An 18,303-nucleotide genomic window follows, 5' to 3' on the forward strand; every position below is an offset into this window, starting at 1 on the left:
AACATTAAATTTTTCGAAATTTTGATGCAGTTCTTTTCCATTCTAACAAATAGTTGGGAAACTATTCTCCAAGAATGCATATTTTTCCATACCATTTAAGCTACTCGTAAACGATGAATTAATTTTTGCTTTATTATCCTAGTTGAAATCCATTCTGTATAAATGAATATCATTATGGAGTTTTATAGTACCCGAAAAGTAAAGAAGAAACTTTCAATACACGTATTTTTTTATATTATTTGTTTGATAGTGCTTACTTTTTAATATGCCAAACAAAGACTGTGCTAAATTGTTTTGCTAAATGATGGGAATATCGCCGCGTTTTGATACATTTTTCTAAGCGATTTCACGTTTTTGAATTGATTCCTACAGGTAATTAACCCGTGTCACAGACAATTTGCTCGCGGAGAAAGTAATGGAAAATTTTTCCAGGAAAAAAATTGTTGTATTTGCGGTTTTTCGCATCGAGTTAGCAGTTCAAAGAATTGTTTTCGAACGGAATGCACACTTTCCTTCGGTGTATTAAATTATGGTAGTTATACCGCAAGCGAGTAACGTCATGAACAGTACCTCGACAAACTTCAGCGATAATTATGAAGTCAAGGAGGAGCTCGGGAAGTTGGTTTATTTTCTTGATTCCTTGCAAATCTCAAAAAGATATCCATGTTCAGCTACACATCAAATTACGGTCAAACTAATCACCGGAGCAATGGAATTTCCGTACAATATATGTAAACTTTTTGTCTATTTAGCAACTTGTTTGCGTTCTATAATTAATATTGATTTTCGTATATGTTTGACATGGAATTTCCGTACAATATTACTTGGTTATTTATCTAACGTAATGCAACTATTGCCAGCATTCTAGAACACATCGATGCATTTTTATTTAAAATGCATTTCGAAAGAAGTGAGAAAGATAGTGCATTACTCTCACATCGCAAGATTGCTTTCCTAACTTCATATATTCTAAATTTTAGAGGTGCGTTTTCGGTAGTACGACGATGTGTACAGAAACGAACAGGCATGGAGTTTGCTGCAAAAATCATTAACACGAAGAAACTTTCCGCACGTGGTTTGCTGCTGCATATTTGTTTCTTATGAATTTCATTTCTTCGAACAATGTAGAGCTTAATTTTATATTCATTTCTTTTACCAGAATTCAACCAGGATAGAGCTTCTTTTAGAAATTTTATGCCGAAAATCTTAGGAAAAAGCTATGTCCAATAAGTCCTCATTTCTTCACAAAATTTTTTTGCAATTTTTTTCTTTGTTTCAGATTTTCAAAAACTAGAAAGAGAAGCTAGAATATGTCGCAAGCTACAGCATCCCAATATCGGCAAGTGATTATCTTCAATTATTTTCAAGGAAAATTGTCTGTTACAAAGTTTTTGAATTTATTTTGACCAAAAGATAAACAAAATAAATTAATTTCAGTGCGATTACACGACAACATACAAGAAGAAGCTTTTCATTATCTTGTTTTCGATTTGTATGTGTTTTTCATGTCCCTCATCATAAATCTAAATTCCTTTTTTCCATAGAAACAAGAAGCAAATGAGCTCTCCGATCATTTTCGAAATAAGGTTTTGCAGAGTTTTAAATAGACGTTAGAAGGGCTCTTGTCTAAGAGAATTCTTGAAAGCGTTTAACCTCCGTACTGCTTCAAATCTTTTTCTTCAGAGTGACAGGCGGTGAGCTGTTCGAAGATATAGTTGCTAGAGAGTTTTATAGTGAAGCCGATGCGAGGTAATAGTAATCAGTTTGTTTTATCTTTATCAAATATAACATTTTAAGTTTGACAAAATGAAATTTTCCCTATCCGTCAAAACTGTATTCATTTTCAACATGGACCAATTTTTGAAAATACCATCCTTAACTTTTCCATGAAATATTCCAGTCATTGTATCCAACAAATTTTGGAATCAATTGCCTACTGTCACTTAAACAATGTGGTACACAGGGATCTCAAGGTAATTTTAGTAGAGAAAGCTTCAGATTATTTGATACGAGTTTCCTTAAGTTGATTTCTAGAAACTAAATGCTGAAAGAGTCTCTTGCAAGTTACAGGAATTTGATCAATCTTAGTGAAATGTTTCCAGGACTTCAAAGTTTATTATCAAAACTGCTTACTGTTGGTATTTACATAACTTCAAAATAAAATTTTCAGCCTGAAAATCTCTTACTTGCAAGCAAAGCGAAAGGTGCAGCAGTGAAATTAGCTGATTTTGGGCTTGCAATCGAAGTACAGGGCGATACAGAAGCATGGTTCGGTTTTGCAGGCACACCCGGGTATTTATCACCAGAAGTGCTCAAAAAGGATCCTTATGGGAAGCCGGTTGATATATGGGCATGCGGTAAGTTAAACCTTTTATTTCGATGCCACTGTTCTAATGTTTTTCATACTACAGTTCATAACACTTGCAGGAGTTATTCTCTACATTCTTCTTGTTGGTTATCCACCATTTTGGGACGAAGACCAACATCGTTTATATGCACAAATAAAAGCGGGTGCTTATGATGTAAGCGCTTCTTTTTTTAATGTAGGGATTACAAACTTTTAGGAAGCAGTTATTAATTGTCTGATAAGTTACTTAGCAAAAGCAACTCATTTATAGTTTATTCTTCTGAACTTCACGGCAAGAATTTCTGTTTTCATCTATGTCCAAGCACAGAATATTAATGTTTGTGTTGATGCTGACTTCGTGTAACTTTATACTCTTACCATTCTTAAAAGAATATCTTTGAATATCTTCGATATTTGTCTGCTTTTTTACTGATTTGATTTTATTTGCAGTATCCAAGTCCTGAATGGGATACAGTTACTCCTGAAGCTAAGAATTTGATCGACAATATGTTAACGGTTAATCCAAAGAAGCGAATAACTGCAGAACAGGCTTTAAAAGTTCCATGGATTTGTGTAAGTTGTTGTTCCCCCAAGAATGCAGTTTTCAACCAATTTTATTTGCCAGAACTATGTTTGTGATGAAGAATAACATTTAGGGCTATCAAGATAATAATTTTTATATTTAGAATCGTGAACGTGTTGCTTCAGTAATACATCGCCAGGATACGGTCGATTGCTTGAAGAAATTCAATGCTAGGCGAAAACTAAAGGTATTTTCTCATTTAAATTTCGTTCTAACAAATTAAGCTTTCCCTTGCATATTTCTGAGCTTTTTTGGATTTCTTTATAAAGCATACTATTACTTGGTCCTTCAAATTTTTAGAATCTTTTTTGGCCTCTTTTTTTTTGTTCTTCCTCAGTTTCTCCCTATTATTATGTCAAGTAATCCATGTTTTCCACATATTTACGTACACGCTATTACTAACTGTAAAATAGCATCACCTTTCACTTTCATTCTCAAATATTTTTCGCATGTTTTTTATTTGTCTTTTTCTTCTGGATTTATGTATTTCTGGGAACTTAGTTTTTTTTACTGATTTATGCGTTCATCACGTGGTTCCCGTCATCATGCTGATTGTATCAAACATTTTCAATAGTAAGTTATACCTTTGCCTTCAAGTTTTTATTATTTTTTGAAAAATAAGCGGGTTCTTTGAACACATTCTTGATTGTAATAATACACAGCCTGCTTTGCTATTGGTTTCTGGTTCCGATTTTGAAAATTTTTGGACGATTTTTTATGCTTTCAGTTTATCAAATCGTCTAAAAGTAATAAATGCTTCGCACAAGAATTTAGATGTATAGGGAGGGTTGTTGTAATTACTGATATAACACATTTACACATTTGCCAAAATGTGGTGTAAAATGATAGGTAATTTTTTCTCATTTAAATATTTTGTCATGATATTATGGAATTCCGAAGTATGGATTCTGTATTTCATATTACACTTGTCCACTCAGTGCCGTTTGTTTGTAAAAGCAGTAATCTCTGCCGTAACCGTTATAAAACGCATAGGTGATGATGTATCATAAAATGATGATGGCTTACGGTCACATATCATCATCTTGCCAGAACTGATGTCATGTATGGATAGGATTATCGATCTCTTCTGCCTGCCTCTGCTATCCAATACAGAGAACAAGTGACTGTAGATAATGGTAACAATAGCAGTAACTCAGTTATCCTGAATACGAGTGATAGATGTGAGGTAGTGTGTTGATTTGTTCATGTTTCTTTCATTTCGGTATCGCTACATTCATACTGATGAAATTGTTTTTTTTTTTTGTGTGGCATGCGTTAAACCACTGATATAAGTGACGGGCTCTCATACCGTTACTATAAGTTCTTGAAAACGTCGTCTTTCTCTAGTTTTTTTTCTCCTAGTTATGAAATGAAATAAGGTAAAAGCTGCAATTTTAACTTGGGGAGGGATTTGAACTGAATATGTAGATCGTCTCATGCTGCACTAGGAGGAACTCATGGATGAAAGACTGTATTTTGGTGCTTTTTTCTTTTTAGCTAATCCGTTAGTTTGTGAATCGTACCATCCTTTTTCATTTCCCATGTTACTTATTGTGTTTCCTCTTGCAGATATCAGCGAGCAATCCTGTTTCAGTCTTTTTTTTTTGCTGTCAGCTCATGCATAATTAAATAGTGGTTTATAATAGATCTCATGAAAAAGACACTTTGATTGCATACTATCAGATGTTCGTTTACTGATTCAGTATTCTTTATTGAAGCTTCTAGGAATTCGATGAAAAAATCTTTGAGGTCTGTTAATTATTCGTTTAGTCCAGCGGATCCCAACCGACGGCCCGTGAGAACTAAAATATGATCCGCGATGATACCGGCGCGGTGAGTAGAAAACAGGTGGGGGTGTTCTTGTCAGTGTCTGATAAGTTAATACGTCAAAAGTTCCTGTTAAAGTCTGTTTTCAAACTAACGAGGTTTATTATTTTTGAACCATGTGGTCGACTGTTACAAATAAAAAAGCCAAAGTGACCCCTGGTCAAGAAAAGCTTGGAAACCACTAATTTTTTTATTTGTTCAGTACATATCTAGTGTGCTTCAACATGCATCGATTCCAATAATTTCGAAAATTAAGTTTAAAATTTGGTATCCAGTGTTGATAATCTCTTTCGATCATACTATTATAAACCACTTAGGAAACAAAGTAGTTTTTAATGATTGCATGCAAGGCATAGTGATGGCAAGCTAAAACTTTAAGTGAATACAGACTGAGTTGTGGGCTCTTATATTTTATAACGTCTGTCTCTGTACGTTTGTCATTTGAAGCTTCAGTATAGGCGATGTGCTTGTTTATCGAAAAGCGCAAGAACTTCTCATGTCCACATTGAATTTCTCATATCCAAATTGTTTTTGCGTTTTTAGAACCTGAAATAATGTGCAGTGGCCACTTTTTTATGGCTTTTTAATAATTTCCTGGATTGATTGTTCCATTAGCAAACATTGCAAGGAACGCTTCTCTCGTTTGCATCTAATTTAATTGTATGTTGTTATTAAATGATAATACTACGTATCATTTGGTTTATCGGTGTGACTTATCATTATTATCGCTCACATTAATGCATAATTTAAATTAATTTGCTGGTAGTTCTCAGGTTAAGATGCAATTGGCTAATTTTTCAAAACTTATATGAACTAGATTAGGTGGGCGTTTGTAAATTTTAAGCTTGACTTCCTTTTACTATTATCTCTTATTACTGCTCTGTCGTTTCTGTGCTTTATTTTAGCTCTTACATCGGAAACTGCTCTTGTCCCTGTTTTTCATTTGAGAAATTATGCATTTGGTTCAGATTATTTTTATAACTTTACCATAAATAGTTTTTCCTATCAATAATTTGTCTTCTAGAGAAACTGGAAGAATTGATTAAAGCGGATATTACTTTACTTAACTCCGTATTTGCTACTGTTTCACCGGAAATCTATCCATACATGCCTCGCTGTATCATTACTTGAATCTAAAGCATGAAGAACAACCAAAATTAATTACTATATGTTAAGGCTTCTTTTATTTAGGACACTCAGTGACTGATCTAGGCAAGTTCTCTGTGAGTGCTATCAATCTTATTGGCTTTAAGCGGTGATCAGTGAACTATTTCCTGAGTAAAGCCGAATTGTCTTTCTTCATAAGCAACTGGGGTACATTGCTAAGCAAGCGAAAAATGCTTAAATTGGTAATATAATTTCAGGGTGCGATACTTACAACGATGATTGCCACACGAAATTTATCAAGTAAGTTCATCGACACTGAATTTTTAATTATTGAAATCCCAATGTTGAAAATTTGTGTTCTCATCTTTATTTTTTGTATTGAATTTTCAGGGAACCGTTTACGGTATATTTCTTATTTAAATTTTATCATGTAGGTTAGCTAGTAATCAATCGCACTCCTGGAATTTTATTGGCTTTGCTTATCATACGTTTGAAATGGGAATATAGAAATTCTGATTTGCCCAAGATTGTCTGTTTTGGTTTGTTTCCAGGTTGTCTGCTCTGAATACATCACAAATATGTTTTTCTCAAAATTGGACTTGCTATGGATGTGAAGGAGGGGAAAGGAGAGGGGTGGATTGATGAGAGGAATTCATCTCGAAAAATTTGTCGCTGCTGACTTATTTTAGTTGTACCTTATGTAATTTGTAAGTTCAGCATAGCATCCATTTCATTTATTTGTTTTCAACTATAATTATTTTGTAGCAGAAAAGCAAGTTATGTAATTTATACATGTTTCCTATAAATGACTGTAGTGAAGTGATAAGATTTTTGTAGAGACCGACTTGGTGCTGAAGTTCCATTACGTCCCACCAAGATAGAGTGACTGAATTTGTCAATTTTGACGATGTTGTTGCAGAAAATTCAAATTTGATTCAAGTAAAAATATTGAAAACCATTGCTTACCGTAAATTCCAATAATTGTCGCAGAATCTATGATTCGCTTATTATTAAAAAATTCCAGTAACCCTTGCCTTGTTCTATAAACTTGGGATACGAGGTTTTGCGCGCAGCTGGTTTCCTCCCCAATGAACCTAGTAAATGTCGGATTTCCTGCTCACGGACTGCCGAGCAAGTTAAACAATTCCTTCTATTTTTCTGGCTTTCTTACGACTAAAAAATGTTAAGCCGCTTTTTAAAGCTGTTTTTTCAAAGACATTAAAGATTTTGGCTGATACAGAGGAAACTAATTACTTGAACTAATTATCGCTGCTCGAGATCGTATTGTTCAAATTTGATCAGGAGGAATAAAAAAAAAAAAGTAGGTGAGGTAAATCGTTGGGCTAGGAAACATGCATTTCATTTCCATGTTTTTAAATGGGAAGGCAGTAGTAGGCCATGTCTACTATCGTTCATTCCCGTGTGAGTATTTTCTTATGTTGTCTATGAGTAATATTCCTGACGGCATTTTGTGTCTTCAAGCGTTAAACACCCAGGGATTCAAAGACTTGAACATTTGAAACAAATTGGCGTTATGATCGGAAGCTTTCTGGTTTTTGGCTACTTTACCTTTTTTTGCTTTTTTTTAGTCACTGCCCCAAAAGTCTCGAGCATTGTCCGATTAGTGATGATTTCTGCTGTGCATTTTCGAACTATATATTTTTTCCCTTTACTTGCAGCATTAATACTATAGTATCTCCGTTTGCTTCATATAAAATACCTGCAGAGGATATCTCTGTTTTGCAATAATTCTTATCGGTTTTCTTAGGTGGGTCCATTTTCATATTTTGACGATTCGTTGTCAATCGAAGAAAATTTCAATTCCCATTTAAGTTTATTTTCGACCTCAAAGTAAAATTTCATTTACTTCAAAACACTTCCTTAGAAACTCCTTTCATTTTGTTAGAATCTTTGTAAGAGCATGAATAGATGGGAAATTGAAAATTGGTATGTTCATTAAAAAAAAGAAAAAGAAGCTGTTGTGTTAAGGGTAAACAAATTAATTAAGCAATTAATTTGTTGTTTCCAGTCATTCTAGAACACCACTGTATCTGAATTTTTACATGTATTGCTTTATTTTGACCAACAAGCAACATGGTTTCATTTATCCATGTTATATGTCATAAATTATAAGTTTATCCATGTTATAAGTCCACGATCATATCGATAACAAAGAATAGTTAATATGCAAAAAAGTCATATGGCAGTGCGTATCTGCTATAACTGTTATTTCCTGCTCTGAAATCACTGATGTTATATTAAAGTGGTGATATGATTAGCGGTTGAATCGATATCATAGAGCAGTTAACTACGATTTATTTCGTTCATTTTTTTTTTACCCCATATAAAAGTATATTCAAACTTGACTGCTTCTTATCACACGCATAAGCGACTCTACTTGTCGTAATACAAGTTCGTTCTGTTTCTTTTCCCTGTTTGAAGATTACCATTGCATTTTCAATGTCGTGGATATAACACAGTTTCAGACTGAAATTTGAAATATCAAGCAATTTCATCGCACTTTTAAGCTTTAAAAATTAGATTTTGCATTTCAAACGCATTTGTCAATGGAAGATTTTATTAACTTACTAATCGAAAGCGAAGAAATGAAAAAGTTATCAATCCGTGAAATTAGTAGAGATATCTTATAGTACTAGTGCTGTTGATGTTAATAAGTATTGAATCATAGTATACCACATTAAAACATTTGCGCGAAATGTTTTTTTGGCAAGCAACAGGATGAACTTAAACGTAGCAGAAATGATAAATTACTGAATTGATGAATAATAGGCTGTGGCTACTCAACCTTACAAATTATTTCTTTCTTGGTAGCTTGATATATCCAGCGTACTGTACTAGCATACGTCTGTACTAGCACACGCAAAGCCATTTTAAAGCGTAACTTTCCCGTTTTCAAATTCTTGGATTGTTTAATTTGCTTCAATGTGACTTTAGATAATTGATGTGTACCGAAGCTGTTGTGAGGACTCGTAATTGTGAGGACTCTCGTTTTATATCTGATTTTCCTCTCTTGAAGCTACTCGTTTTTGCATGCTTTAAGAGCCAACAGTTTAAGGGTGACAAAAGCGTCGAAATTTGAATTAGATCGTTTGATTTGGTATTAGTAATTACTGCTTTTGTTAACATACTTTCTGTGGTTAGTGCTGTAAAATGTAAGTCATGAATACATACACAGTCATCTCAAGGGAACAGCCATTCGAAGCAGAATGTGTAGAGAGTTGCCCATGCTCAATTTCTTTTTTTCGATATCAGTATTATGATTTATTTCAGTTGCTTAGTAGCTTCACTATAAAAAGCGTTAGGTTACACTAGAAAGCTCAAAAGATCTGTCATTCGTATCATCAATATCATTCTGTTGCAGTGAAATATTAGCCTTTTGCAGGGATTTTATAGGATCCTCCCAAATTTTTGAAAGGGGTCTGACTGATGGTACCACAACATGGGTATTTTCGAATGAAGCTATAGCCACAGGAAGAGCAATAGCTGTATCACTGTTCATTCTATGCAGCAGCTGGAGCACTTTATTTTGAATTTTTTTGAGCTCGTTTCCACCAATGTTTTACATTTTTGTGGTTATTGTGGAACATTTAGCACAATTATGGCCTCTGTTACTGTTTGCCTTTACTTCCGTTGCTGTGTGCCATTTGGCAGCTAAATATACCAATATTAATGGTAGTACAGTTACGGCAACATTAACGACAACCCATACACTCGATAGTTCTATCGCCAACAACGGTCAATTAGGGAAAAGGCCTGCCAGGGAACAATACTATGCTCCGGGAAAAGTTCCATGTTTTGAATTCATTCATCCACTGGTCACTGTCATTAATATATTAATTGGTGAGTATCACAAATTAATTGTGTTCGATATAAAATCGTAGACGATAAAAAAAACGTACATCATTGATTAGAAGATGTTACAGTTTTAATTATCGAAGTGGTGTCTCGTTTGATTATGGCATGAAATTCTTTCCAGTTTTTCAAGGCTCGAAAACAGATGCCTTTCTTTTGGGTTAAATGGAGCGCTTTACTGTTGATTGTATATACATGTTTCTACGTTCTCCTAAGTTAAATTGTGCTGTAAAGTTTTGTACGAAGAAAAAAGTAACGACGTTTTTCTTTAAATCATTTTTTCTCTAAAGCTTCAAAGAAAATCATGCAAAAAGTAAAAGAATAAAAACTTTGTGTGCAAAGGACAGATTTTTTGAGCTGGGCGCATTGCTTTTGAACAGTAAACCATTCAATTTCTCCAATGTCCCTCTCTTTCAATACGTAACTTAAACTGCATAACCACTTTTTAAGACTATCAGAGCATTGACAAGGTTCGAGATTGAGATGATGAAATATAGACTTGTGAAGAATGGTATAAGTTTTCGGTGTTGTATAGATTATTTTACTTCAATTCGAAATGCATCAAAATGCTCAAAATGCTTGCTTCGTTCAAACTCAGTTCTTTTAAATTTAAAATCTCTAAGAAGATAAAACTAGAAAAATGGGGCTTCTTGCTGGAATTTTCAGTTAATTATAAAACTTGATTTTGTTTAAGGTCGTAATTTGCTGAATAAGAAAGAAGCACCACCGAGTACCATAAAGGAATCATCGGAATCATCACAAACAATTGACGACCAGGATTCTGACAAAGGTATCTGTAATTTCAAATCCATATTTTCCAAGCTTGAATGTAGTATTCAATAAAAAAATGTTGTTACTTTTTTCGCACCATTCATCTGACGTTCGTTTTCAAAAATCATAATAGTATGTGAAGAATTTAGTGTTGAGATTGTGGAAAAGTGGAACTCTGCATTTTTGCACTTCTTATTCAAGCCGTTCAAGATTAACTGCATTCTTAAGTGGCATCTGCTAGGAAATTGTCAGTAGCTGGTTTTGTGTCTTGCTGACTCTTCTCACGAGGATCATATTGTTAGCTTGTCGACAACAGCTTAATGAATTTTTCAAATCTAGTGACATGATATGATCAGAGACTCATCAGAGACTTTTTTTCCTGGAAAGATGAGTAGATAAATGATCTCTCAAAAAATCATCGAATTCGATCTTATTACTCTAAGAAGTAAATGGCCACATTCTTTTCATAATATCAGAAGGAGTGTAAGTTTATGATAATTAACTCTTGATTTGAATATCACCATATACTGTGGTGCATGTGGTTTAGTAGACTGCTAGTTCCCTTTTCACATTCTCTTATAACTAACTTTTTTTTACGATTGTTCCTTTATGACAACATTGAAATTAAATAACTCTAGTGATGTAAGGTATCGAAATGTGGAATTGCATATTTTTAATTCCAAAAGATGAGGTTCTCCAGCTGGTTGATTTAGTAAAACATTACAGTTCTTCCATGGATTCGACGCAAAACTAGGTATACGCACAGCTTTTATTTTGTTTATCCTGGACTCCTGTCTGATTTAAGTTTTAACATATGTATGAGACATTTCAAGGTAGTAACAGTTTTTTGGCTGATAATGGATTCCTTTCATTACCATGAATTAGCTTTCTCGTAATCTAATACATATCATTCGCTCAAATGCTTACTCCATCGTGTAATATTGCAGTTCTTTTAAATTGCTTAAAAAGCTATCGATAAATTAGGCGGCAATCATGTGGACTTCCTCAGTCATCTTCTGGAATCAGCTAATGGATACTTTAACTACTGAATAAGAATACTGTCGGCCGAAAATTTGATTTAAATTAGCATCTGTCTACCGACCGTTAAACAACTGGGACATAAGGGCCTCCTCCAACATATTGCATTTGGTTATTTTCTTTCAACATGGATGCACAACATTTAATCCCTAGGAACGCCGAGTATTTCGGTAAGTGACATTCACTGAATATCAGTCATGAAAATGAAGACGTCCCCCACTTGTTGAAATTTCAGCAGTTGCCACATTTCTTATAATTTCTGCTGGGTACTTGTGCATGGTTCTGCATGAGCATGAAATTAAGAGGGTATTTAGAAAATATTTGGCCTGCAGATTCGCAGTTTATTCCCTTGCTGTTCATCCTTTTGGCGATCAACAGAGCATTTCATTTCACTTCACTTTGAAAATTCTTACGAAAGTTTCTATTGTCACCATTCTATTCCAGCTTTTTTCAGTCCGTTTTCAATGTATTTGAAGTACCTGTGTGTTATTTCATTAAAGGATGGGTTCACCAAATATTAGTTTAGTATGCTGAAAATTTTTTACCTTACTAGAGGTCATTAAACTCCACTTTTTCGTCCTCTACTCTTCATTCCCTATCACTCCATATTAGTGACGATTTTAATTTGCCTTTTTAACTGTCAAAAGTTTTGTACACCGTTAAATAGTTCCAAAAATTATATTTTCCACTGTTAGTCCGTTTTCACAAGTGGGAAAAGTTTATAGTCTTCATTTCCTTTGAATAATTCTTCATCTTTCACGGTAAATTAACAGATCAGTTACAATTGAGATGAAATGTTGCCGTAAGTTTCAAAAAATCCAGTTTTATGTAGTTGAAAATGTAATAATTTAAGCATTTAATTGTGATTGAAAACTTTTTGAAAGAAAAAGCAGCTGTTTCACATATTTATTTGTTTGTCTGCCACAGCGGGAAAGGCGCTGAGCCACGAGAATACGATTGTACGAGTGGATACGACCCTTAAACAGCAACGAAGGGCGGCTGGAATAAGCAGCAGCATGGGCGGCCCATTGCCAGGTTCGCCCCTATAAATATCCTTTTAAGGTTAATTTGTTAGCAAGTAAGGGACTTGTTGGCTGCATGATTATAATGACGGACTTCATTTGCATGTTTCCACCTCGCTATCAAATACTTACATTCTTCTTATATCAATTCATATGGTAAATCTACTGAGAACTGATCACCAGAAATTATGATTCTTGGAATATTTGTTATCAAATTTATCTTTCGAAATCTGTTCAAGGTGATCATTTGCGATCATTGATAGCGCAGCGTGTTGCGCTTTTGGAATTGTTGTATTTCTGATTCATATTTATCGTTCCTTGAATATATGACCTAAACATCTGAAAATAATTTTGGTTTAGTCTCTCTACAAATTACTGGATATGATAGGAAGAAGTGACTCACAAAAAATAGCACTGAGTTTAATGATTTGTGAGCTTCTCTCATTAGGAATGTATAATGTTGAAGTTTAGAAGCGGGATGAGTACTGGAATGTATCTGTGTGTTCCGGAATGGAATTAAGACGAAAGTTTGGTTTGACTCAAACTTTGTATTCTGAAAAGGCAGCTGGATTGTAAAGAAAAAGCATTGTGATGAACCCGGATTTCCTGCAAGCTTTTTTCTGAAAAAAGAAAAGGCTTTGAGATTGACAAATGCCCCCAAGTTTGTTACTCTACCTTTCCATTTTCAGAATGATCAGACAGTGAAGCTCAAAAATTCCATAGTAACATCTATAGTTATTTTTCTGGAACAGGTATTTTCCTCATTTCTAACTGTCGCCACCTATTTTCATGCTTCTGACTTCATTCCTCCTCTCTTGTTGCTGCTGTTGGCTGTTGAAATTCGCATAACTGATTTATAATCATTTGTCTAGCTATCATATCTAGCCTTCATCAGTGATCATCTTTTTTCACAGTTTCCCATATCTTCATTCTCGCCAACTATTAATCATTTAGAAGTCGCAGTATTTTCTGACTATAATTTGCTGCCTCACAGAGCAGCTTCACCTATGCTTGCAGCTGTGTATGTATGCTGGCAATCTGCTGAAGCACTTATTCCTTTTTAGATGTATTCCTACCTCTTTCTCCGCTAACAGATGTATTTCTATCTCTTTCTCCGCTAATTTTGTTTTCTTTTCCATAATTTCCGAAGTGCTCAACACCAGAGAGGAAATGCTTAGCGTGAGCATATCAGCATTAGCGATACAGCTGGATCCTCGAGGTGCGTAATTTGCATTGATTTTTTTTTCTCCGATTGCCACTGTTACGAAACTGAATGCTATTATTTATCCATTTGTTTGTGTTTCATAGGGTTTAAAAAAAAAAAAAACTGAACCATTTTCAGTAGAATAGTGTCACTCTTCCAGACTCTGCGACGAGTAAAGCAATAAAAAATAGATGTTTCTTTTTAGTCTTTACAAATAGCCGCAACTCTATAAAATGATTTGCAGTTTTTTTGAAATGCATCTTTGATCACAATGTTCATTCCGTTCCTTACCTTAATATATCTTTTTTTGCTCGAAACTTTTATTCTGAATTTTTCTCCACTTCATTTTCTTCTGTTTCGGTTCCATATTATCAGAAATTTTCATCTCTCTGTAATAAAAAGTCCGCTAAGGCATCTGAGGACATAAACTGTACGTGCATTTATTACAATTTACAAAGTAACAAATGAAGTTCACTTGTAGAAGTATCGAGCGGAAATGTTTTAGAAGCACTTTTCATAAATTTCGATTCACTTGGCAAGCATTTGTTCCTGTCACATTAGCTTCTCACCCGCATGTGCTTTTTCGGAAAATTGCATGTTTTTTGCACGCTTTCTTAATATAAAAGAATTAATAGTCTGTAGTCAAATTAGGTTAACCATGGTGCCCTAAAAGTATGGTGACTCCAAATCTGTTATGACTTTTCCTGCTATAAGATATATAAAGTCTCCGATAGTTTGTACTACTTTGATGGCTTATTTCATAAGCATTTTTCAAGTGACCTATATGCAGTCGTTAGATTGAGATAGCTAAACAACCGGCTAATTCTCATAACTTTGTTATATATAGAATAAGAGTGAAATCCGCTATGATATTTTTAATGGTTTTATTTGCAGTCTTTGCGGAAGAATGAGCAAGTTAAAGATTTTTTATTGTCAATAACTGAAAGTGATAAAATTGCTGTCTTTTAATTTCGTTTGAATACTACAAAAAGCCAAGAACTCAGTAATCAGTTTTTATTGATTCTCCCTTATATATAAGTGTATATTATCTGTCTGGCAAGAATTTTTGTACCAGTTTCGAATCGCTGTCTTTTTCGGGCACTATTCAATATTTCTTGATTTCCAACTGAAAAAAATATGCCTTTGATGCATGTTATGTTACTAAATGAACTAGATAGCTTTTCTGTTTCTACAGCTAACGCATATACTTTCTACTCTTGCTCTAGAAGGATCAGCTTGTCAAAAAAGATCAGTTTAATTACTTAATAATTTGTCTACAACCCGGGGAAATAATTAGGACAAAGTAAATGAGTGGAAAATGCTGATAATTAATACACAAAGGTAGTGCGGTACTGTATTGGAGATCTGTTCACACACAGCCTTGTTAGGAGAATGATTTTATTAGGATTGATTGCATAGGTAATATTTAACTCAATTTAGATTAATGTCAGAAACAGTGAAAAAATATATGATATTGTTAATAACAGATGCAAATAATACTCAGATGATTAGAAAATGTTAAATTCAACGATGATGATATCCAACAAAAATTGTTCTATTTCCAAATGGGATTTTATTCTCATTTGTATTGATTAATATTCATCATAAGGAATACATTTCAGTTAAAGTGTACAAGCGGTGATAGAAATCAGTGCCATTTAAGCATGGTTTAGTTAAGGCTATCTTCTGGCTTTTTTATTTGAGTACTAATGAAAAGTAAAATAGCTACGTCTTCAGGTATTTTGCTTTTACCGATAAATTACCATATCATTCCCAAATTTCTTTGGTTTTTAGTATATTCTCGTCAAATTTTTCATTTGAATAAAAGGGGCAATTTATCACGCTTATGATTTTACTCCTTTTTTTTGCAAATCATCCACACTCCTTCATTGGCTACAAACACATGTTCTACCATTTTGGTCTTGCATTAATTTTCCTCAAAATTTCTTCAAATTTTTTTCTTTGGAAATCCTCATCATTTAAATTTGTATACAGTAAACTTCATTCTTACAGTCCAGAAACAAGAAATTGTTCGCGTAACACAGCAGTTGCTGGACGCTATTTCATGTAAAGACTACGAGTCCTATTCGTGAGTTTCATAGCTATTTTACAATTTTGCACTCAAGTCCAATAAACACACACTTATATTTAATTGGATTTTTATGATTATCCAGGTCTCCACCTTACCACAGCTTATCAGCTATTAGAATCAAAATACACAATTTATTTTATCCATTATTTTCCAGTGTGAGATGAAATCACTGGTTACATAGGACTTAAAGTTTAAATTTAATGGGGTTAATATTCCCAATAATGAGTTACATGCTGAGTGCAAAATTCGTATACTTTACAGCTCAACGCACATAATGAAAACTTATTGCACTAGAAGGGACTTTAAAAAATTTCAGAAGGCTCTGTGATTCATCGATGACATGCTTTGAGCCGGAAGCACTTGGTAATTTGATTGAAGGAATGGATTTCCACAAATTTTACTTTGATAATAGTAAGTAATCTTTTAATCCAAAATGTTTTCTGTGCTTAAATTTAGTCGCCTGAGGAAACACCGTGTTTTTATCTTTAGCAGGCAGTTTTGTCTAATATTGAATTCATTGAATTGAGGTTTTCCTGCTAAATTATTCGCTCAATTCTCCTTGCACTTACATTTCTCTCCCCAGTTGGTTTTGAAACTCGGAAGTTATTGAAGAAGAGTTGGCGGGAAGGGATGACACTGTTGGGTACTGTTTTAAAACTTTCGGTTTATTTAGTCGGCTTTTTTATGAATTTTGAAAGCTTACTAATGTTACGTATTGGTTGAAAGCGATTCAGATAGTGGAACACGCGGACCAAAAATTCACACTACACTGCTCAATCCCAACGTACACTTGATGGGTGACGAGGGCGCGTGTATCGCTTATATTCGTCTGACGCAGTTCATTGATAAGTACGCTTATTTTTTCCGTATTATGAAAATTCGAGCTGTAATTGTAAACGAAATTTCAACTTCTTGTTTAATTTTAATTAGAAAAGATGCCTCACATGGTTCATTGTCTGCTTATTTTTTCGGTAAAGCAATCTAAGCTGGGAATGAATAGATCTTGTTGCACCTTTAGGAATGGTGATGCGCGATCAAGGCAGGCGCAAGAGACACGTGTGTGGCATAAACGTAATGGACGAGGTTGGGTATGCGTTCATGTTCATCGAACCGGTGCACCATCTTCTGTGAATACGGCTGACTGTCATTTCTAATATATATCTTATTAAAAAATTTTCTTTTGATTCTAAACAAATGCTTGACATGCTGGATTTTGTAAACTTAGTCAAAGATCTTGTCCTATTGAAGCAATAATATAAGTGGTTTTTAAGAGTTCTGGAAATCTGTAATATAAAAACCAATTAAAGCTTCTAAGGGGACCGGTAAAACAAGATTCAAAGCGGAATGAAACCTACATTCATCTTCATGCTTTTTTTTTAATTTCAAGTTCTAGTTTTTGTTGTATTTTTAGTTGCTTACGTACGGTGATTTATTATTTGTAGTGAGTGCGCATAGTCATTGTATATTGAGTCTATGCGCACCTTCGGGCTGTGCAATACAGTGAATTATTAGCAAAGTTTTGAATTACTTACTGTCACCAATCGACCACTCCATTTAATTTGATGTTTGCATTTAAAAACATGCAAATTTTAGCAACAAAGTTTTGGACATTTCCAGTATTAATATAAATAACAATGTTTCTTGTTACTGGAATTTTCTCGAAAGTTCTGCTGTGTAAAGCGTTTTTGTAATTTTTTCTCACATATGCGAGATCAGAATCGATCAATTGGAAATGAGTGCATGTATTATCAGTGCATGTATGTTCACTGCCCTACAAAAACGCTAAAAGTATTACTTTTCTAAATTGAATTTTTGTTGTGTTTCCTGATTCCACTTTTCCTTTAATTATATTTTCATCGTATTCCCAATTAGGATTGTTGCAGTATACAAGGTACTGTTCCGATACTGATAGTATGTTCTTCCAACTTTCGTTGTGTTAGTGGGCTTGCTTGTTCTTATAATCGATTTTTTTTCATTGACTTCACCTTAAAAATATCAGCTAAAAAACCGGTGTTTTCTCCTCAAGGCATCGGGTGGTATTGATTCACATGTATAAACTCATTCAGTTCAGCAGTGTGCAAGCAAATTTATTTCGTGTTGTTGAAATCTTCTCAAAACAAGAAATTTTTTCTTCTGTGCCTCTTGCTTTGTTCGCTTTCAGAATAAGCTATTTCTCCACATAATTTTCTAAAGCCGTAAAGTGCCTAAGATGTACTGTACTGCCTGATTTAAAAGTGAATTTTAATCCACATAACACTAACAGCCTTTACTAATTATTCTATTGCTTATACATTTGGGGTGGGGTTTTGCATCTGATAAAGCGATTTTGAGAAATTTCTATTAATTTGATATTGATATCCTACTTTTACCTTTATCATAATAGTTTGGCACATGGTAACGGCTTAGAATTTGTCTGTCAGAGTTCGTTTATACAATTTA

General features: G+C 34.0%; 1 protein-coding gene across 2 annotated transcripts; it reads left to right on the plus strand.

The window, feature by feature from the left end:
- Nucleotides 1–426: 426 nt before the first annotated feature.
- On the plus strand, nt 427–17,101 carry LOAG_16912 (the record flags this gene model as incomplete). Of its 2 annotated transcripts, XM_020449564.1 has the most annotated exons (17): nt 530–618; nt 981–1,075; nt 1,280–1,339; nt 1,438–1,492; nt 1,684–1,749; nt 1,901–1,973; nt 2,171–2,357; nt 2,428–2,522; nt 2,798–2,920; nt 3,034–3,117; nt 6,122–6,164; nt 10,432–10,527; nt 12,474–12,581; nt 15,786–15,861; nt 16,181–16,275; nt 16,599–16,713; nt 16,883–17,018. In XM_020449564.1, 17 exons carry the CDS (start codon nt 530–532, stop codon nt 17,016–17,018), a joined length of 1,596 nt encoding a protein of 531 aa, XP_020306901.1. The 2 variants fall into 2 exon arrangements, with proteins under 2 accessions (XP_020306902.1, XP_020306901.1); XM_020449565.1 differs by lacking the exon at nt 12,474–12,581 and having other exon boundaries at nt 427–618; nt 16,883–17,101.
- Between the last annotated feature and the right edge of the window lie 1,202 nt (nt 17,102–18,303).

The sequence above is a fragment of the Loa loa genome, assembly GCF_000183805.2.
Source record: "Loa loa unplaced genomic scaffold supercont3.27, whole genome shotgun sequence".
NCBI classification, from domain to species: Eukaryota; Metazoa; Nematoda; class Chromadorea; order Rhabditida; family Onchocercidae; genus Loa; species Loa loa.